The sequence below is a fragment of the Poecilia reticulata genome, chromosome 14 (genome assembly GCF_904066995.2).
Source record: "Poecilia reticulata chromosome 14, P_reticulata-male-v2, whole genome shotgun sequence".
NCBI classification, from domain to species: domain Eukaryota; kingdom Metazoa; phylum Chordata; class Actinopteri; order Cyprinodontiformes; family Poeciliidae; genus Poecilia; species Poecilia reticulata.
In genome coordinates, this window is record NC_088843.1 from 2,662,768 (window position 1) to 2,684,644 (window position 21,877).

At 37.6% G+C, this 21,877-nt stretch overlaps 1 protein-coding gene across 5 annotated transcripts in view; it reads left to right on the top strand.

Moving 5' to 3' along the window:
• gabrg2 (gamma-aminobutyric acid type A receptor subunit gamma2) overlaps nt 1-21,877 on the top strand; it is a 41,603-nt gene that overhangs the window by 14,622 nt on the left and 5,104 nt on the right. For 2 of the 5 annotated variants that reach the window (XM_008426916.3, XM_008426917.3), the window contains exons 5-9: nt 1,451-1,533; nt 2,986-3,123; nt 16,390-16,542; nt 18,660-18,865; nt 20,011-20,034. In XM_008426916.3, coding sequence (XP_008425138.1) covers nt 1,451-1,533; nt 2,986-3,123; nt 16,390-16,542; nt 18,660-18,865; nt 20,011-20,034 — 604 coding nt within the window. Of the gene's footprint in view, nt 1-1,450; nt 1,534-2,985; nt 3,124-9,785; nt 9,833-12,617; nt 12,945-16,389; nt 16,543-18,659; nt 18,866-20,010; nt 20,035-21,877 lie in introns of those variants that run through there. The other 3 variants (XM_008426919.3, XM_008426918.3, XM_017308610.2) reach the window with 2 other exon arrangements.

Consider the following 21,877-nt stretch of genomic DNA (forward strand, 5'->3'; position numbering starts at 1 on the left):
CCAGATCTATGCTATGAAAAACAGTTAGTCACAGCCACAGTTCCCTCAATTGCTGTGTCTTGGAGAGAGACTGCTAAACAACGAGAGACAGAGCCAAGTGTATCATCTACAAAACAATAACATAAAGTTATTGGCAACAGTAACCCTGTCAATGCCCCCCTCCAGGAAGGTGTCACTGCTAAACAAAACGCCAGGCCAGTGGTAACTTATCTGAAGAGAGCAAAGTGAGCAGCAGTGCTGTTAAAACCTTACATGGTCCTTCTGTTTGTTTATTTGTGTCACTCATTGTGTTTCAGATCTCTAAATAATCAGCTTTAGATATCAGAGGAAAATAACTTGAGTCAACACTGAGAAAAAACTATTCAAACCAGCCTACCGCTATGGCAAAATATCGTTTACTCCCTTTTTAAATTATTTATAATAAGTTAATATAATAATTATGTATTAATTTATTTTTGTTATCAGTATATCCAAGTAGGGCTGCACAGTGGCGCAGTTGGTAGAGCTGTTGCCTTGCAGCAAGAAGGTTCTGGGTTCAATTCCCGGCCCCAGTCTTTCTGCATGGAGTTTGCATGTTCTCCCTGTGCATGGTGGGTTTTCTCTGGGTACTCCGGTTTCCTCCCACAGTCCAAAAACATGACTGTCAAGTTAATTGGCCTCTCCAAATTGCCCCTAGGTGTGAGTGTGTGTGTGCATGGTTGTGTGTCTCTGTGTTGCCCTGTGACAGACTGGTGACCTGTCCAGGTGACCTGTCCAGGTGACCCCGCCTCTCGCCCGGAACGTTAGCTGGAGAGGCACCAGCACCTCCCGACCCCATTAAGGGACAAGGGTGCAAGAAAATGGATGGATGGATGGATATATCCAAGTATATTTAAGAATATTATGCTTCAGAGTAAAAAAAAAAAAAAGAATTGTGTCATACGTTCATAAAGTGACAGATATTACCTTGTTATATTGTCACTTTTGCAGACACTTGCACAGAAATGCATTACCTGTGATAAAAGAGAGAAAGCAAAGTCTTCTGGAGTCAATCAAGCTATGATGGATGTCCTCCTGAGCAGAACACCAGTCCTCCACCTCATTAATTTGTTAGGGAACTCAGAACTTAAGCACTGGTTAATTAGGATGGCTGCTGTGATTCCAAGCACAATGATACATGACAATAGCAAATGCATGGATGGGTGAAGCAATTTAAGGTCATTCTCCCATTAAGCAGAAGTTTAATGACTTTGCTGTTAAACTTCCTCAAGGATGAAAGAAAAGAGAAAAATGTTTTCTGTCTTATTTAATTTAGCAAAATCCCACTTTTAATATGTAGCATCATTAGGAAAAAGGGCATTTTGCTGTTAGTTAAATTAATTGACTATGTGTTTATTAAGTATTTAAACATTAAGTTCAGTCTTTGTAGTATATTTTTAGGCATGGTGAATGGAAATGTTTGTTTCTGCAGGTTAACCATTGATGCTGAGTGCCAGCTTAAGTTAAATAACTTCCCAATGGATGAGCACTCCTGTCCCCTGGAGTTTTCAAGCTGTAAGTTTGCTAATGCACTACTACTTTACAGCTTCCTCTTCTTTTCTGTTTTATTATGTGCATAGTGATAGACTGTAGTGAAATATTTCCGTGCAAATTAGCACAATATGTGTTCAAATTCTTAAAATAGTCAGAATAATTTGTTTTCTTATCATCCACCAACATCACTGTTGATTAGTTTTTATGCACTTTTGAATATTTTTGAGACTTTTTTTAACCTTGGAATCTTGTCAATAAGTAACAGGAGCTCAAAATACTTAACATCCCATTGTATTCAGGGTACTAATGTGCTAAACCTGTACCGTGAGATACTATGGGATGTTCTCCAGGAAGAATCCTGCTTGAATGTCTCTGGAGCAGAAGAAAGTGAAGCTGAAGAGGTTAGCAAGGCTAAAACTGCAGCATGTGAATTCATTTAAATTTAATGAGAGCTATGGATTTTTTCCAAAGTTGTTTGACATACACCACAGAAGCTCGGTCTCAGATGTTGCAAGCAGAGAAGCGTGCAGCTATTTATCGCGGGGAAAATTTCCACATCACCTGTCAAAAAGCAGCAAAGCTTAGTCATTACATGCTTTTTTGCAATGGTTAAAACTAGTCAAATGTTATCAGGCTATTTGGCAGAAATTTTGTTTCAAATGAGAAGAAAATACCTTTCAGTATATTTACCTGTAGTGGACTGATATGAAGTTAAACTACTGTCATTGAGAACGTTGTATCCTCCTTGTTTCAACTTCCCAGAAGTAGACTGAATGTATAATATCTCCCAGATGCATTAGAAGCAAAACAGCAGACTGCTTTCTTGGTCTGCGATGATGTGTTACTTTGAAGACCAACATTATTGGATGTCTGAGAGCACTTAGGCTTGCTCTAACGGAGTTCACCTGCATAATTCAAACCACAGCTCATCTCTAGACTTTGAGCGTCTGCAGAGATGCTACACCACTGCGCCGGAGAACATAGAGAAAAGCCAATGACTTTTTGGGTCAGTTTGTTTTTCCAAACCGCACAGAAATTCGATACTCACAAGACTTGATTATGATAATCCAATTGCTCAGTTAAGTGAATCTGTTTTAGACAAGTAAGATTACTATTTTCATTAGAGTGTCTGCAGAGTGTGCAGTGTAGAATGAAATTACTGAAAGCCCACTCACCCATGGCCTGAGATCAATGACGCGATTTTTACTTCTAAATCAGCTCAGTATTTTCAAGGAAAATACACTTTTTCCTCAGAAATGGAGCAAATATCTTCTCAACATGAAGTACATCCCTCAGTTAGACAATCATTGTCTCAGGTTGATATGAGTAAAATTAAACTAATCAAACTGTGAATAGTGATGCCATTTTTTTTCTTATTTGGAAAAAGTCATCAGATAAACTGCTTTGGAAAAACAATGCTCTGTTATAAGTTTAAAAAGCTCCCTGACTGTGCAAATGTCCTGTCCTCTTCAGATGGATACCCCAAGGAGGAAATTATGTACAGGTGGAAAAGGAGCTCCGTGGAAGTTGGGGACATTCGCTCATGGAGGCTTTACCAATTCTCCTTCGTTGGCCTGAGAAACACCACTGAAACCGTCAGGACAGTTTCAGGTATATAACCCAACTCTCAATAAAAGAGCATCTGCATACTTTATTACAAAAGAACAAGATGGATCCTTGTGCTCTTTTGTAGCATCAGATTCATCAAAAGTGTTCATACCTCCGTGGCAGCAGGGGGTCAATGCTCTCCCAGCTCTGCCTGTCGGTTAAGGTAGCAGTAGGTTTACAGTTGTGCCTGAAAAAGAGACATTTGTTGCCACTTTTAGGTCCAACTGTCTTGTTTTTCCTGCCACATTTCTTTCTGTAGTCAGTTGACCTTATGCCATTGTCTGTTTAAACAGTAGAATGGATGCAGCTATGAATTAAAATAAAAAAAACATACTGTGGAGGGGAGTCACTGTGTAACTGGAATGGCTGAAGTAGGGATAATATCATAAGATGTGATGGATGTAGGCTGACTTTCCTAGACGGAATGGGGAAAAAACTAGGCTGGCATGATTATTGCAATATGTTGATATTTACCAACTTGAGATGTTGCAAAGTAATGTACTGGATAATGATTTTGCATCCTTCACTGATTTTTGTGGTGTGCTCATTTTTTAAAAGATTATTAACGGGGTACAGTGTTCTGCTTTTATTAGCAATGACATTTTGCTTAAAAAGAAAGTTTATGTAGTTTGAAGCGTAAAGCTTCAAACTACATAGAGTCGAGTTTCTACGTGATGAATGACACAAACAAGTAGATGCTTTAATGGGGTTTGACTGTTGGGAATCTTTGCAAAACCTTTTTTTTTAATAACATTGTTACATTTTTAAAACTATTTTCATTGTAATCAGTATTTAAAAATTCAGTGCAGGTTTTTGCGCTTGTTTTAATTTAATGTGGAAAAGTTAGGTCTGGCACAATAACACATTTTTCTGGATGATAAAATGTCCCCAAAATTATTATGATTAATGTTGTTATTTTTAGAACATTTTCCAGTCATATGAGATTCGTTTATAATAATGCGAGTTTGCCTTCTCGCAGACTAATAAACTTTAATTTGTACAGAACACTCTGGAACTGGAAGACATCTTGAATGTAAAACCACAACTAAAAACCACACACAACTGAAAAACTATCATAAGAATTGAAATTATCGAGCTCATTTTTACTTTATCATGCCATTTATTGATTTATTGCTTACTGCAACAGAAATGCATCCAAAATGTCTTTTTGTTTTTAAATCCACAGTATCCTTTTTTTTTTTCTAAATCTAATTGACCATTATAAATATTTTAGCTTTTTGATTTATGATCCCACATAGATTCCAAAGACAAAGTGGAAAAACCCATTTGTTTAGGACTTAACTAATGTCTTCAGCATTGAACCACATTTTCTTTGAGTGCTTAAAATGTCTAAAGTGCATGCCGGCAACGGGGATTAGACATGGCAACTAACATCTGAAAACTCAGACAGATAGGCAGGCCGACTGTATTACTGGGTGGTGTTATTGATTGGAAATTCACCACATTTTAAAAACGGCTCCCCCTGTACCACTAAATGGTACAACAGAAACTAAAAAACACAAATCACTGTCATTACAGTGTTGCTGTGTATTTCGTCTGGCTTCACATATGCTGTGTTAGTGGTTTACAATGACAATGTCCTGCAGTTTGTCTGTTTCACGGTTCTCTAGCATGTTTCATGTGGGATCATAAAAGGGGAATCTAAGCGTGTGTTGAGAAACTGCAGTTCTCAGTTTCTCTCCTTTTGATCTGGTTTGTTATTTTCACAAACTGCCATCTGCTCTCTTGTCGGAGCAGAGAACCTTGACTGTGGCTGAGAGACCTCTTGTCTCATGTTCTAGTCAGTTTGGGAACTGACCTGCTTCAAGATTTGTGAGCACAACATCTGTCTCAAACAGCAGTCAGTTGGGACATTATAATTACTGTGTCATCAAAGATAACCAACATGCAGTGGACTGCAACTTCAGGAACTGGATTGTTATTTAAAATGTGACAAACACATAATGAATGATTATGATTTGATTTGTTTTTTTCATTTAAATTGTTAGTTCTAATGATGATATTATTACTTTTTAAACATCTTTGCTGTACACACATTTCATTTCAGAATTATATTTTTTAACAGCCGCTCTCGATTTGTCTAGTCATTTGGCAAAATACAACTAAACATATGTATTTATTTATTTGCCATATTTAATAAAAACCTCATTAAAATAATTCTGACAGAACAACAGTATTTTTAGGCAATAGGAATTGAAATAATTTAAGGCTTGCTATCCCTCTTTGGTTTTCTGTAAATTCTTGGTAAAATCTGGTTTTGTCCTCCTAAATTAAAATAAGCTGCTCTAAATGTTGGTATTCATAATTACAAGCTTAGTGAACAAATATTATATTCTTTAAAAAAGCATCAAAATCCTTTTGTCTCCACTTATATTCAATTTTAACAGCAAAACCTGTCCTACTCGTATATCTACAATATAATAATTTAGAGTATAATAGATGTGCAAAACAGAATAGAATGTTGAAAAAGGATAGTAAAAAATGACTTGCAGGAATATGGCATCTGTTAATTTTGTTAAAAAGGATGGATGTTGGTTTTTGTTACTTTTTCAGACTCAAAAACCAACTTCACCTTTTACAAAACCAATTCTTTTATCTACCAAAGTTTCCTCGTTGTGTGAAACCATCATTATGCAGCTGGAGAATCTTGTCTGGGCCCTACAATTACCCCTGAGGACGCACAGATGAAACAAAGGCGTGATTTATCATATTGCTTGGATAATCCTTTAAGCTCCTGCCATGTGCATTTATATAAATATGTTATAAGCATGGGTGTGTTTTTGACTTTTCATGCAGAGCAGATAGGCAAAGGGCCTCCAGATTTGCCCCATCAAGGAATCATGTGAAGACTGAGAAGCTCCCTAATCGCAAGAAGGCCAGTGACGTGTCCCTGGGCTTTCTGCTCTCAAACTGAATCATACAGGCGGCCGCACACAGACAACAGGGCTGCGTGGCATGGCTTTTGAAAGGTCACTCTAAGAATAGCTTCCGATAAGTAAACGAGCCTCATATCCAATGAAAAGCACATGTTGAAATGTGCAGGCAAGCAAATGGACATTAAAACGTGCAATAATTCATGGATGAGGGCACAGACCAAAGCACTCTTGCTGTTGAAAATACTCACAGACATAATCGTACAACTTATTGATGCACATCTGCTCTCTGTTAAAAGGACAGGAAAAGCAGTGAATCTACTTGCTGATGTCTAAGCCCTTCTGTGTTTCCTTATCAGGCCATAATTTCAAAAGGAAATGAGAGAAAATCATTTTCCTCCTGCCCATCTTCATGATGTTCTACTTACTCATTTGTACAATGAAAGTGGAAGGTGCCCATTCACTTTCGGGGGTGATGTAAATGTATCATTCAGGAGAACCGTCCAAATCCTTTCATGATTAAACCAAGCGCTGCAGAAGTTGGTCATCCTGGTGCAGTTATTTTTTAAGTCACTTTCATTCATCTAAAACTAGCTTCTTGCATGTTTTAATGTAAATATATTCTTTATAATTAAGTGGTCACCAATTATAGTAGATTTAAAGCGATGGCTAAGCGAAATGAACATTTTGTCTTTCCGGCAACAGTACCAGTAAAATTATCAAATGTTTTTTCTGGCAAAGTATATTTGGCAAAGCAAAATGAAAAGAACAAAAAAGTGTATGAAGGAAAGTCAAATGGAAAACATTAGACATTATTGTCTTAACATTACTGTAAGAAGGATATTTTTAAATGCTTCAGTAACTGTATGATAATAGCTATGCTATAACACAAGTTCAACCCAAGGAAAATTAATGGGAGAATGTGATTACATTACTCAAAGTAAATGATGCCATTGAGACAGGAGTATTTATCGCTGTTTGCCTGCTTTAATCATGAAAAGATGAAGTGAGAGAAAAAGCAATAAACTGAAATGACAATGGCCTTTTATTGTTACTGAGACGTCGAATCCCTTATCAAATAACCAGTACAAACTGCAGCACAGTCTGAAATCATTTCAGCACAAAACCCTCAGAGCAATTCAGAAAAATTTACAAAGGAGAATATTTGATCAAACAACTTGTAGAAATAAACGGAATTAGACTATGTTTATAATATGAATGATGGCTGCACTTTCTACATTTCTGTCACGTTTCTGACGACGAGTCACATCAGTGCTTCTTGATTATTTATCCACAACAGACAGCAAGTCTGTTTCTGCCTTGTCTTGTCAAAGTGAAGTTAATATCTGCCTTCTGAATTGATTCTACTAATGAATGCTTATGTAACTGAGCAACTTGCAATACATCTGCACAGTATTACTTTTTCTTTTCCTCAAATTATTCATGGTGATTTTCTTGAATATGAAAATAGTAATTTTGCTACATTAAAAGAAGGTCTGATACAGTGGACTGTATTATAGAGGTTTAGCTTTCTAAAGGCTAAGAGGCTCAGAAACAATCCATTAGCATGGTATGTTGCTGTAATGCATATTTTTTCTGATATCTCCACGCCTTTATTCTCTCTTTCCATCTCTCTGAGTTCTCATTTTGCTTCTGGGTGATTTGTGATTGACAGGAGTGGTCTGAAAACAATCTGACTCAGCACAAATCTCCCCTTTGTAACATAAAATACCAATTTATACTCTTCCCCATCTCTTTTTTAGTACACATGCATTCCCAAAAAATCCCGGTACACTTACAGGATTCATATTCTCATGTCCTTTTTTTATCCCAAACTAGTAAATATACAAAGGGTTTTGCTCTGTGAAACCACCACCTCCCATTCTCCCCCTGCTCACTCTCACAAGGAGAGGATTTTATTTTCAGCCTGGTATATTCCTGTCCTACTTTTTACACTCCCTCCCCCATCCACAGCTTCTCTATCTCTCTTTGTTTTGCTCTCTTTTTCCTGTCCTTTTTTGCTACAGCCTAATAAGCCAGTAATTAACACCTGAAACCAGGGAAGACGTCCTAGATGAAGAGAGTGCTTTGGATAAACAAAGCACTTGCTTTCCATCTCATCAGCCACTCTCTGCATATAAAGTAGGACTTTTGGGCGCAAAATACAAGGAATTTATTTTGAGAAATGCTACATGTTCGACGTTGGAAACAAAATCAATAGGATATGGTTTGTCAGATGTAACCAAAAATTCTTCAAGTGTCTTTGATGACAATATATCTTGGTTCAGCACACATGATGTAGAAACATATACAAGGAAGTGATAACTAGGACAACTGAATGCATGGAAAACAACATAAAAGTCATACAATCTGCATCATTGGGAAAAAACAAGAACGTGTAAAGTAGTGACATTGCCATAGGTATCGTTTGCTGCAAGGCAAAAAAGGAAATCATACAAACAGACAGTAGGTTAATGAATTAAAGAATTTAAAAACATATGGAAAAAAATCTTTCTGCATCAACTGCAGAAAGGTCAGGTCTGGGTGCCGAGAGTTGGCCTCAGATTTCATCACCCTGAAGGTACAAGACATAAGGTGGTTACACATACTGCACGTCTGCCTTTTCTGATGTAATGTCTTACATTTTATGTCGTATTTTTAAGTTTCATGGGCCTTTTATTCTTTTCCTGGCACTGTGACTTTCTAAATGTAAAGTCCACTCTTCACATTACGTTAATGTGAACATGGAGCTTCTGCACTGTTTTAGTTCAGTTGGGATTACTGAAATTATTTCTATTTGCTTAAAGTAATACTTTTTTTTAGGACTTTCTTGAAATTCAGACATTTACGTGCATGTCCTAGTATCAAGTAGAAAAGTCATGCTAATTGCATAACTTGTGTAAAATGTTTTTGTTTGAAAGTCTAGGGGCTCCAAATTAGCAATAATTTATCTGTGCATATATTTATTAGAGGTGCTGATGGTGATGCCCACTGAGAGATGGAGTGAATGGTGAGAAAAAGAACATTTCGCAATGCAACATGCTCACAAATTATCCTTTTTACTAACTAGTTGGGGTTGATTTCTGGCAACAACTTTTTTCCCACTGCGTTTTTTGTTTATTTATTATTTAAAATTCATGCATCCATTTCAAAACTTCTACATTGGCAGATATAAGTCCTGTCAGTGTCCCCCTCCTGCCGAACAGAGGATTATAATCCTGTCACCTGACCAAAGGATTAGAACAGAATAAAAATGAGACAATGTAGAAAACAATGTAGTTTAATAAGACCAAAAGTTTATGTAATGGGTGTGAATCACACGTCTTCTTGTGTGTGAATAAAAAAATTGGAAACTGGAACAAAAATAAACTAAGCCTGAGAAGTGTTTTTCTTAATATTATTTTGCCTTGAAATCTGGGGGGCAGAAATTAATTTGAATGCTTAATGTAGGCATAAATGTAATTATCTCATTTTTTAGACAAAGTATATGGAGGTAGATGTCTTAGAAATGTGATAATTGAATATTATTGAGTGATAATAACTAGCAACATGCATCCCCTAAGACAAAACCAAGAAATAGGAAAAATCTTAACATCTTTAATATTGCCTCTGTCATTTCTCTTTTTATATTTAAACAAATCCTTCTTGTGTAACTAACAAAAAAACCTTGGCAGACTCACATTTACGTCAGAAAATCTGCTCTAAGCAGTAGCTTGGATAGCGTTTTACTGTCATAAAACCTATTAACAGCCTTGCTCTTCATAATTTCAGCACCGTCATCGGGTATGAAAGCAGGATAATCATCTGTCCCCTTCACGGTAAACACAACACTCACTACTAAGCAGTCAAAGTCTATATACTCGTTTTTGAGATTCAGTCATGTGGCTGTGTTGCTGCAGTTGCTCACAGTGACAATGCTATTCTTCTTTTTTTTTTTCTGTGACTTTATCTTGCTCACCACTGTGCGGTAGGAATAGCTGCCAGCAGCCCTGTGGAGGGACAATACAAAGCTTCAGTGACTGGTTAATCACTCACATGAAGCCTGTGGCCATGTCGCAAAAAGTGGTGACTTGCATTCTGTGTATGCATTGTTGATCCTGGAAACCAGTCATTAGGAAATCTCCCTTTATTTGTAACCAACACAAATATGTACGCATGCACACACATATACGTGCAATAACAGGCACTGTCACCTCTCATATACACGACTCCGGACAGGACAGGAGAGGAGCTCAGTGAGACAGCCTGTCAGCTGCTCTGCAATGTGTCTTGCTTGTCTCCCTTCAATGGATGCCCAGCATGTGCCTCAGGTCTCGCCTGCCCATGCATATCCACAGCCGTTTCCAGACTTGCTGCCAGCCCAATGATACTTTAGTCTGAGAGGTATTTTTGCCCCCTGTCAACTCTCCTAAGATTACATTTTCTCTCTGCATTTTCACATTCAAACAAATAAAGATGTGCATACAGTCACATTCAATAAATTACAATATGCAATCCAGAAAGGCTCGTTTGCCAGATTAAAAGTACCTTGTCAAAATATCATATTTTCTGGACTGTAGAGAGCACCACACTATAAGCCCACCCACAAAGTAAAAAAAAAAAAAAAAAACTGGAAACGTACATGTATAAGCCGCCACTATCTCTGCCGCTCTCAGTTCTCACAAGGACGCAGCCCTCCGTCTCCAATGCCAAACCATGGATTCGTTCACGCCGAGCTGACGTGCAGCGGCTCTATTTCCCTCCTGCACTACCAGATCGATAGCATTCAACTTAAAAGTGGCATCTTTTCTTCATGTGGTTTCCATGATGAGGGGGTATGAGTTTGAAGAAATTTCTCCATCCTGCCTGGTGCTAGCATGTGCTTGTTCTAAATGAAAATTAGTGTTTTCTTTCAAGTTTGTCTTCCAATGATTTACTTCCTGCTAAAGAGCCCCCTGGTGGTCGAAGAAAAATCCACAGAAAAGCCACACTGGGCTCTGAGCTGCATGGTTCAAAGCGTGGGAAAAAAGTAGCGGCTTGTAGTCCGAAAAATACAGTAATAACCTTTAAGCAAGTCTTTTGAAAATATTGAAATGTTTTGTAAAAGTTAAACATTTCTTGCCTGTCGTCGCAGGAAGTGAAACTCGTATATAAGGTAGACTCATCAGAGTGATATTTATCAAGTCTTTTCTTGTAATTTTGATAATTATGGCTTACAGATAATGAAAGCTCCAAATGCCTCAGAAAATTAGAATACTGTGAAAGCCTAATCAGCTAATTAATTCAAAACACCTGTAAAGGTTTTCTGAGGCTTTAAACAGCTTCTCACTCTGGGTCAGTATGCTACACAATCATGGAGAAGACTGCTGACTTAACAGAAGACAGTCAATGACAGCCTTCACAAGGAGGGAAGGCTACAAAAGGTCATTGCTGAAGCAGCTGGTTGTTCATAGAGTTTTGAATCCAAGCATATTAACAGAAAATTGAGTGGAAGGAAGGAGTATGGTAGGAAAAGTTGCACCAGCAACTGGGAGAACTGCTGCTTTGAGGGGATTGCCAAACAAATACTAGACTAGGCAGCCAGTACTGAACCACAGAGAACATCAGATGTGTCTCACCTGGACTCAGGAGAAAATGAACTGAACTAGAATTTTGACAACTTGGTTCAGAGCTTTTCAAAAACTATAATTCCTGTGAAATATATTGCTGTGGTATCAAGTATTGAGTGCTTTTCTTAGTATCACTTGGAAGTTGGACATTTTATCTAAACATGCTATCTAAATATACCAAAGCACATTCAGTGGCTGAATTTAGTCCATTTCATGATGGGTCAGGTCTGTTTTGGCAGCAAAAGGTGACCAACACATTATGAGGCAAGTAGTTGCAGTGTTTTGGCTGATTGGTGACAACAAGGCAGATGTTAAAATAATTTTATTTTTCTTTGTCCTTCCTTTTAGTGTATTGTCTTTACCCAAATCCAACAGAGAAGCAACACTGTTTTCTGATTAATGATCATGTCTGCCAAGCTTTTATTGCTTTCTGTAGATTACATCAACTCGCAGCAAATTACTTTGACGGAGAGAATTTGTCATCTTAATAAAAAAAAATTACTCCAGAGCATGCTGTTCTACAAAGAATGATTGGAGTTTTTGTCTGAATGGTTGTTCTTCACACAGCATTTTAATTCACAACTTCCAAAGGAAAAGTGTGGAAACTACATCGTAATTTAATGACAGGAGAAGATTGCTTCCCTTCCTGGAGATTTGGGGTTTGTTACTAAACAAAATAGATCAGAATTTACTTTGAATGATTTTCCCTTCTGGGTTTATGTGAATGGCAGTCAGATGGTAACATCATTTATGACTTCTCTATTTTTATTGTATGATGGAATAAATGGCTGCACAGTTATGCCTTGAGCATTCAAACAAAAACAAACAAGAAAAGCAAACTTCAAGAGAAAACATAAAATAATGAAGTTGAATTTAAGGAGTTTATTATTGTCTTTGTTTATAGCTATTATTTTATTTTGGGCTTCTACCTTTTTGTCTTGTTTCTCCCGCCTTATAGTAGTTTATGTTCATATTTTTTCTCCCCCTCTGTTTCTCCCACCTGTGATGTAACCAGAGGAGGTGGGAAGGAGATTCAAGGACACACGAGTCAAGACAACAGAAACTTAACAAAATGGGACATCCTTACCTCTGAGCCATCGAACTGTGGTATATTAAACCTGACATCCAGTACTGAGGCATCAGCCGTCCTTTATGTTGTTACTGCCTACTGGAGTACTATGTGACCTTTGACAGATGAGCGTTAACAGTCTTCTTATTAAGATATAGCTACTAAAGTAGCTTCAGTTTCTATGTAAATGACGTGGCTTTTATGCACCACTGATGATACAAAAGGTGTATATGAAGTAGAAGATGAAGTAAACAATTATACAGAAAACTGTAAGATTCCTCTTATTCTTTAATCTATTAATTTCTTCATGTATTTGGTCAACTATTTTGTGATTCTGCTAGATTAAGTCTTTCTGCAAGGTATATTTGTTGATGCATTTTATGCAATGAAAGGATTTCATTTAAGGTCTTGCTAGATTTGCCCTGATCTTGGGTTACCATTAAACATCACTCATATGAATAAAGTTCAGGTGATGATCCAGTCTAAAACATGCAAGGTAATTGGCCACTAAACTGCCCTGAGGCGTGTCGTTTGCACGGGTGTGTGTGTTGCACTGGCATGGACTATTGAAAAGGTGAAGGTGCATTCACACCTCATGCCATTTCATCCCAGGAAATAAGCAGCATCCCCTGGTGACCGTGAAGTTGTTGGGTATAGAAAATGATTAATTAGTCTGAGGGAATAGCAAATGATGTCATAAAAAAGAGGATTCATTGATCAAACCTAGTGGAATATTCTTCCTCTACCTTTTTACCTTGTGATAAAATAAGTGTTATATTCACCAACTAATGTTGCCTCTGAAAACATTACTTAAATTTTAAAATGTTCTGTTTTACATAGGATCATCTTCCCCTCCTCAGTTCACAAATAACATTTTGTTCACGTTATAATAATGGAGGCGAGGATAAAACACATCGTCGATTCCTAAATTCTGCAGTATATACAACTTAAACATTTTAATCCATATTTTGTTTTAAATGTCTACCTTTGATGAGGTCAACTAACATTCATATATGACCCAAATCATGTTTCTGTTTTACATTTTGCTGTGCAAATATCAGCTCAATATAAAACGGCTAAAAGCAATTTAATGAGTTTGCTCGGTTAGTAATTGTGTTGGGACTGTTTATCCAGAGCACAAAATGTCTACATTGTAAATTCCTTCCCTTCAAAACAACAAAAACTGTGTGCTTCTGGTGAGTAGTAATGGTAGACGGTCCCATAATGATACAGTACCCTGAAAGTATGGAGCCAGTTTGTTGAAAAACATCCCTTGAAGGTGTCATCTTGGCAATTGGCATAGACCACAGTGAAACTGAGCCAGGAAGTGAAAGGTACAGCAGGAAAGTCCTGCACTAACTGACCTCATCCCTGTGGTGGAAAGTCCATTATCATTAAGAGTCTGAGGATTTGAGAAGCAGCCATTATGTTGCTGACCAAGCTGAAAAAATGTATTCACCTGCAGTTTCTCAGCTGTCATGGGGTCTTGGTTTTGGAGGCTGGTTAATGATATGTTAATAAACACAAAATAGTGGGCTGCTGGACCCCTGAGAGAAGCCTTCATGTGTCTTCTCTACTCCTACACACCAAGGCAGGGCACTGTAATATCCCATGCACCTGCCTCCATCAGCAGAAAGCACACATGGTGATATGAACAGCAATAATTCTGGTTGCTGAGGTTATTGCTTGTGGTTTATTTAATGATACTATCAACGCTGAGTGAAAGGGTTGCATGAGGGGAGCATCACCCCACTCCGGTCCTTGTACAGAAAATGTGAATGTACTTTCACATGGTTAAAGAGAAAACGAGTACTGACAGTCTCATCTCCTTCCGTGCCTCTTCTTACCCACACAAAAAGACAGATGCTGTCTATTTTTTCATACAGTTTGTCCTTTCCCATGAGAAAAATTATAAGCCAGCTGCTCATTCCCCAGCTGCGAACATTTTGTTCACGTTCTTATGGGTGCCTAAATGCACGCACACTCTCACGCGGGCACACAGATGCATACCAGAGAAACAGTGTGCTTGTGCCCGAAGGTTACAGACCGTGGAGGGAAGCCAACGGAGGTTTCTGACACTGTTAATTGTCTGATGTTAATCAATTAGTAGATATTTGAATGAGCTGGAGGCCAGGAGTAAACTGTCATTAAGTTCACAGAAACAGACAGGTTTTCTGGTAAACGGATAAAGGGGACGGTAGCTATTGGCAAGCGATGTCGTACTGTCAAGCTAGGAAGCAGTGCAATGGAAACTCTTATAGAAAAGTATAAAAAATGTATTTGATTTAATGTGTGGTGAATGTTGGAGTTCACCTGTGGACTTCACAGAGGATGGTTACTGGTATCAGTGTATACCAAACTGGCTCAACGTTTTGACAGTGCTTCAATGTTTTCAAGTTATTTTAATAACTCACATTAAAATAACATAAAATAGTGGGCTGCTGGACCAGCCTGTCATATTGGGAGAAACTCGTATACAGGTACATGCTTACTGTGCATGTGGCATTCATGCTTAGCATGCATTTTCAACACACAAGGCAGTTGATCCTTATTGTCAGGGTCATGTCTTTCTCGGCCCAGTTAACCTCAATCTCTGCACACCCGGCATCTGCTTGGGTTGGCCAGCCAACGCCTGGACAGCTCATCATCTGCTGGCTGCTGGTGGTCGTGTTCTGGCTAACTCCTGGCAGGAGACTAAGGTTTGAGTGTGCATCCGTACAAGTTCAGCTCCAGTTCACTGAATCACTCGCTTTCATTTTAAGTCTGAAGTTGCCCCAAGCTAACAAACAGTAAGGAGTTTTGGTTGCACAACATAATTAACTGAACACTTAGCAGTTTGTTAAATCTGTTAGGTGTTTATGTTTTGACAGTCTTTTAATGACCATAACATATCACACAAAATGTTTTTTTTTAAGAGGCTCTTATTTAACTGAGGACTTGAAATGATTACCTTCCCCATTTCTGTAAATTGATGGCATACAGTAATATTTTGTTCTTGAACTGTTTATTGTTCTCCCTTATATTAGGCTGTTTTCAGGGGGATTTTTAATGTATATAATTTTTGTCAGTTTTTCTTTTTTCAAACAATAATGTTTTGAAAAATAAAGTTACTGTTTGTTCAGAATGTCTTCTAATTATTATCAGCATGACTGTCATATTAATTTGAGGCTTTAATAATTTATTTGAACCATTCTCCTTTTTGGATTCGCTATAGAACAGTCAACTTTGATATCTTTTAAAACCAGAATGGGGTGCAAAAATGTATATTTATTGTGGATTTTCTCGTCCATACAGGAGTAATGTCATACATATAGAAACCTAAAGTCATTGGTTGGTTCCCTGACACTGACTTGCTCTCATGCATAATTCACACATTCTCAATAATTTTGAGATTGAGACCATTTTGAAATCTGTATGTTCATCTGACTTGTCCATTTCAATACTTACATGTATAATTGGAGCAATTGTCCTATTTGCTGTTATTTTGATGTGCAGATAGAGTTTGGAGGTGGAGCTGTCTTTGTCGTCATCCACTTTATGTAATACACGACTATCTCTTGTAGATTAGTAGATCCTTACCATGATGGTTCTACTCATGTCAATGATGAGTCTATACTTCTCACTGGAGCTACATCCATAAATTATGTTACAAATGATAATGATCGACGCCTCAAATGACACCCAGCGTCGTGTATTTTCTTTTCTGTCTCTTTTCCAGGGGACTACGTAGTGCTGACTGTCTTTTTTGACCTGAGCAGGAGGATGGGCTACTTCACCATCCAGACCTACATTCCATGCACACTAATTGTCGTCCTCTCCTGGGTCTCTTTCTGGATCAACAAAGACGCAGTTCCTGCAAGGACTTCATTAGGTATTTAAGAAACACTAATGCCTACTGACTACAATACTTGCAAAATGTATGCTTGCATGACATGTAATTTATTTCTGTGCTTATCATGCCATAAAACCTTAAACTCCACTATAATCTTAATTTAATACTTTCTTTTCTGATCAGTTCACCTAACTCCATCACACACACAATGCAGATGTAAGTTGCAAGGCCACCTTGGTTTTAATTACTCCCTGCTGTGAAACACATCAAGAGCCACATGCAGTGTTTAAAACACTGCAGTAATATAAGCTTACTGCTTATATTATAGCAGTAAGCTTAAGCCTCCTTATTACTGCAGCTCTCTTTTTCTTGTTGCCTTCTTTTTCCTTTCAACATCCTTCCCCTCCTTCTTTTCCCCTGTGAGACGGGGCAGCTGCTTAAAAATCTTGTGTGTCCTGAGAAGATGAGCCCATCCTCAGACATATGTTTGCATCCATGCCTTAATGAGGCATTAATTATGCAATAGAGGCAGGAAGATGTGGAGATGCTACTTCAGCACAATAATAATACAGGTGTCTTCTTCACAGAATGCAAAAAGGGGACACAGGACGAAAAAAGAGGGCAAAAGTGAGAAATTCAAGGAAATTTGTCAGCTTTTGAGCTTGCCCTTGACATCTTCAGATGCTACTTCGTGATTCACTTGCAAACACATCCCTTAGTCAGCTCTTCCTGTAGCTCCTTAGGGGGTTTTAAGATTTAAGTAAAGAGATTTTATAAGGAAAATTCTAGAATTTAAAGCAGAAACTTTTATCTACTTTGTTCCCATGATTACTTTACATCATTCTAAACTAGTTTTTCTTTCACCTTTCCAACATTGATAAATTGCTATATTAATAAATTAATAATAACACAAATCAAATGTAATTCTGTCTATTAAAAGACGATGTAGGAGGTTCATGCTGCCAGTGAATTTAGGAAGTGGATTATCATTGATGACATAATTCCTAATCCTTCAATGCCTAAAAATACATCAGTTCACACAAAATATCACTGCAGACGAACGTCACTAAACTCGCATTAAATTTATACTTAAATCAATTTCAACAGATATCAAGCACACAGGGAATAATTAAAGGAGAGAGGAAGTTTTCTGCTTGCCTGTTGGTGGTTGTGAGTTGCTGCCGGGTAATCAGTTGTATCTGTGTACTTACATTTTGCTTGTCATGGGAAAACCTCTATGACTGTCATCAGTATTAACAGGGAAAGTAAAAGTGTTTCAAAATAGTTTTACAAGATGGCTGACGTAGGAATGCATTATGTCAAAATAGTGATCAATGGCAGATGACATGAAAAAAAGAAATAGTAAATTCAAATGTGAACAATAAACAGTCAATGTGTTATTAAGTTCTTGCTTTGTTCATTAAATTGCTTAAAATATCAAATTATTTTCTAACTTATGCTTCATAGGACAACTAGTAAGAAATGGCATGAACTGTATAACATTGTGATTTGTTGTCTGAATTCTGCAGCTTTTGTTTTTTTCATAACAACTAAAAAGTGAATAAATGGACATGTAGTGTAACATTCACATTAAAACATCTATATTTACTCCGTTTATCAGCTGAAGCAGTAAGTTTTCCTGTTTTTCAAGGAAATTGGCCTCACATAAACATTTTAGTTAAAATAAAGACAACTGAATGAAGTTATTAATGTTCTACCACTGTCGCATACAGTTTCTGTCACATGTATATTTTCCTGCCCTCATGTAAGATTAAATGCAAAGGGTTGTATGTTCGTAAAAGTTTAAATACATATAAATAAATGTGACCCTTATGGGTAGTGTTGGGGGAAAATATTTACCCCTTAACAGAAGTCCTCTGTTGCTTTTTGACATGCTTGAGTTTTATAGCATCAAGCAAAATTTAAAGCCCAACATAAATGAACCAAGTAAATACAAAAAGCTGTTTTCAAATAACAATTTTCTTGGAAGATCAAAGTTTTCTAATCTATAACAAACGATCTTGTCATGAGAGTTTTTACTAATGTAATAAAAGTGAATGTAAAGATAATAAAAGACATTGGACTCGTAGTATTTTGGAGGTTTTATCTGGTGCATGTTTATAAAAATGTAAATTTTTCCTTGCTTTCTTCACCAGGCATCACCACCGTGCTGACTATGACCACACTGAGTACCATTGCCAGGAAATCTCTTCCAAAAGTGTCTTACGTGACTGCAATGGACCTGTTTGTGTCTGTCTGCTTCATTTTCGTCTTTGCTGCACTCATAGAGTATGGCACACTACACTACTTTGTCAGCAACAGAAAGCCGAGCGCCAAAAAAGATAAGAAGAAGAAAAACCCGGTGAGCCCCTTCTAAAAGATAACAGAATCTGCAAGTTTCTAAATTATCATTTGAGCTTCCTAATATTGCATTAGAGTTGGTCATTGCTCTTTTTTATTGGTTTATCAATCCCTTACATAGTAGAGTTGAATAAACTGTGAAGCTTTATGTTGTATAGTTTCCAATAAATGTGTTTTACCCAGAGCTGCTTTCAGTAGGTTAGACATGAAGCTCTAACCTTTTCATAATCCATCACACATCTGTTACAGTTGTTTTTAGACCAGAGTCACATGACATAAGATTTGGCCTCATCTGAGCTCTAAATCCTTCAAGAGATCATGGGAAGTCAAAATAACGGTTGTGAGCTCGTTCCAAATATTTCACATTAATCTTGCTCTCCTCTGCAGCGTTACTGTTCAAAGAGCAGGAATAATCATTCATTCAAAGCAGCGATTTTGAGACTTGGGAAAAATAAAGGCAGCATGTTTGTGTAAGTGTACCGATATTTTCTGACGAGAGAGAGACAGAGAGAGATGGGTAAGAACAATAGAGCAATTCTATGCATTGTTAATGCATTTTAAAGTTGTGTAAATTGTCCAACATCTTCAGAGATGGGGAAAGAAAAGGGAAGGATGATGCATAATGTGTAGGTCTTACTGACTCACTTATAATTTCCTCTGTAAGTCAGGGTTCTACGGTTATTTTGAAACATGGACTGTTCTGTTCCTGATATAATTAATGACAACTCAGATGCAGAAGGCTGGAGAAATATGTTGGACACTTTCAAACATAGAGAAATTGAAAAAAGCTAAACTCAGTATTAGAAGGCCAAGCTTTATGAACCGCTGCCAATTTTGGTACATCTACAGTATGAATTTTGTTTTTTATGAAATGCACTAAATCTTTTCAGACTTACTGTTGGTTCTTTTTCTCCGGAGGTGATGACGATGTAAGAAAAATGTGAAATGCACAAGAACAATCCTCCATACGGTGTATGTGCCATTCCACAAGACCAAAACTGGACCTTACTTCTGTTTCTTAATACAGTATCTTTGTGTGCCCCCTTATTTTTCTGGTTACTGTTTTATATCTCTCTGTTTACAAAAATTGTGTGTATATACATTCCTTTGTTTTATTTTGCTTTGTTTCTCCCGTCTGGACAAAAGCTCCTCCGGCTCTTTTCCTCCAAGGTATATTGCCTGTGTCTGACTGCATGTGTCTGCTGCATTTCGCCTCTTTGGGCCCCCAGCACCTCACTGCTTTTCTCTCTACGCAACAGCAGATATGCCTCTTCCTATTACCACTTATAAACCTGCATTTTAACTAACTGTTCACCTCCTCAATTACTAAATGGGTACTGAAGATTACATTGAAAGGGGCGCTAAGCAGTGCACAGTGCGGAGGCAGCCAGCTAGACATACTTATGCAGTTTATTTTGTTCATGAAACTCTAATAAGCATCTCACATATCCTGCGGTCAAAAATGTTTTTAGTCAAGAGCCCAGTGAGGACTCATTCTGGCTCCCTCTGTCCTGTTTCACTCTTTGTTGTTGTTACCACAGCGAACAAGCAGCCGAACCAAGAGCTTCCTATTTTCTCTTTTCCTTTTTCTGTCAGTTAATCTTTCAATGTGCGCATTGAGCTTCTTAACCTGACGCTTCCTAAAGAGTCAGCAGAGCCTTAACAGGCTGAAACAGACAACCCATGCCCTGTGCAAATTTTACTTTGATTTGGAGGTAATTTTAGAGAAGTGTATGGAAATTATAAAAGAAATTACATAAAATAAGTGAAAATATGCTAATTCTACTCTCTTGCATTTGTCTCTACATCAGTGACAATAAATGGGGATATTTTAAAATACAAAAGCTTGTCTAAATTTGCTGCAGGATCAAAACAAATATTTGTCTTGTTATTTTAAAGGTAGAAATTCAAAATTCTCCTCCTTCTGAGGTTGTTCATAATTTTCTTATCTCAAACGGGTTGTTGACTTTCAGCCAGTTAAAGCTGCCGGTGCCACTATGCTGGTTCTGTTTACTTTTTTCATTTTGCAAACACCAAATCAGCCTCCCCCAGCTTAACCGGATCATGCAGCAGGACAGTGTTACTGTTCCTCCTGCTTGAGCTTCCACAACTTTTTCCTTAAGCAACCCCCTTTGAAAACTCAGTCATAACCTGCCACTGCTACTCCTTTTATTAACTTAACATTTTATGGTTCTTTAATATGGAAAAATATGCCTCAACTAACCCATGTTCTGTGTGTTTCTTACTTTTTTGCTTATGTTTGTGGTTATGTATAGTTTTCAAAGGGAGAGCCGGTTTGTGATCTAATGTTGTGCATAATGAGAAGTTTCAAGGAATCAACATTAGGATTTTGAGGATGCATGCCTACAGCTAATAGTTTCATATAAACCTGCATTGCCCGGTTTTACTTTTGTTTCATTTCTAGCCATGCAGCCATGTATGTGTAATCATAATCGACAGGGTCATTATTTACAAAGCAAATGAAGAAATGAGTATCAAGTGCTTTGTGTTTTTAAATTCTAATTAGTAAGACATAGTTTGTATTATCTACCCTAAAACAGCACAAAAACGTTTTCTCAAGGTTTGTCGACTTCTATATTATAAGGAGAATTCAAACATTGCACTGGACTAAAACTACAGCACAACATTAGAAATCAGAATATCTGTAGTTTCTGCAGACTGTTGGAGCAGCCTTGTAGGATGCATCAACTGTTATAATTTTGGATTGTGAGACTCATCCAACTGCTTTTAGCAAGCTCAGACCTCAGGTGGTGAGAACTTAGGCCATGGTGTTCAGGTCCAGCCCTCAGAGGCCGGACTTCTGAGGGCTGGACCTCTGAGGGCCGGACCTCTGAGGGCTGGACCCTCAGAGGTCAGAGGCCGGCGTCCGGACAGTTTTAGATGAGTCTGCTCCAACAGTTAATTCAAATGGTCCAAGTATATCTTTAGTATGTCAAAGTTTGGAAAAGGTTCTGCTTATAAACCATCATTTGATCGAGGTGTGTTGAACCAG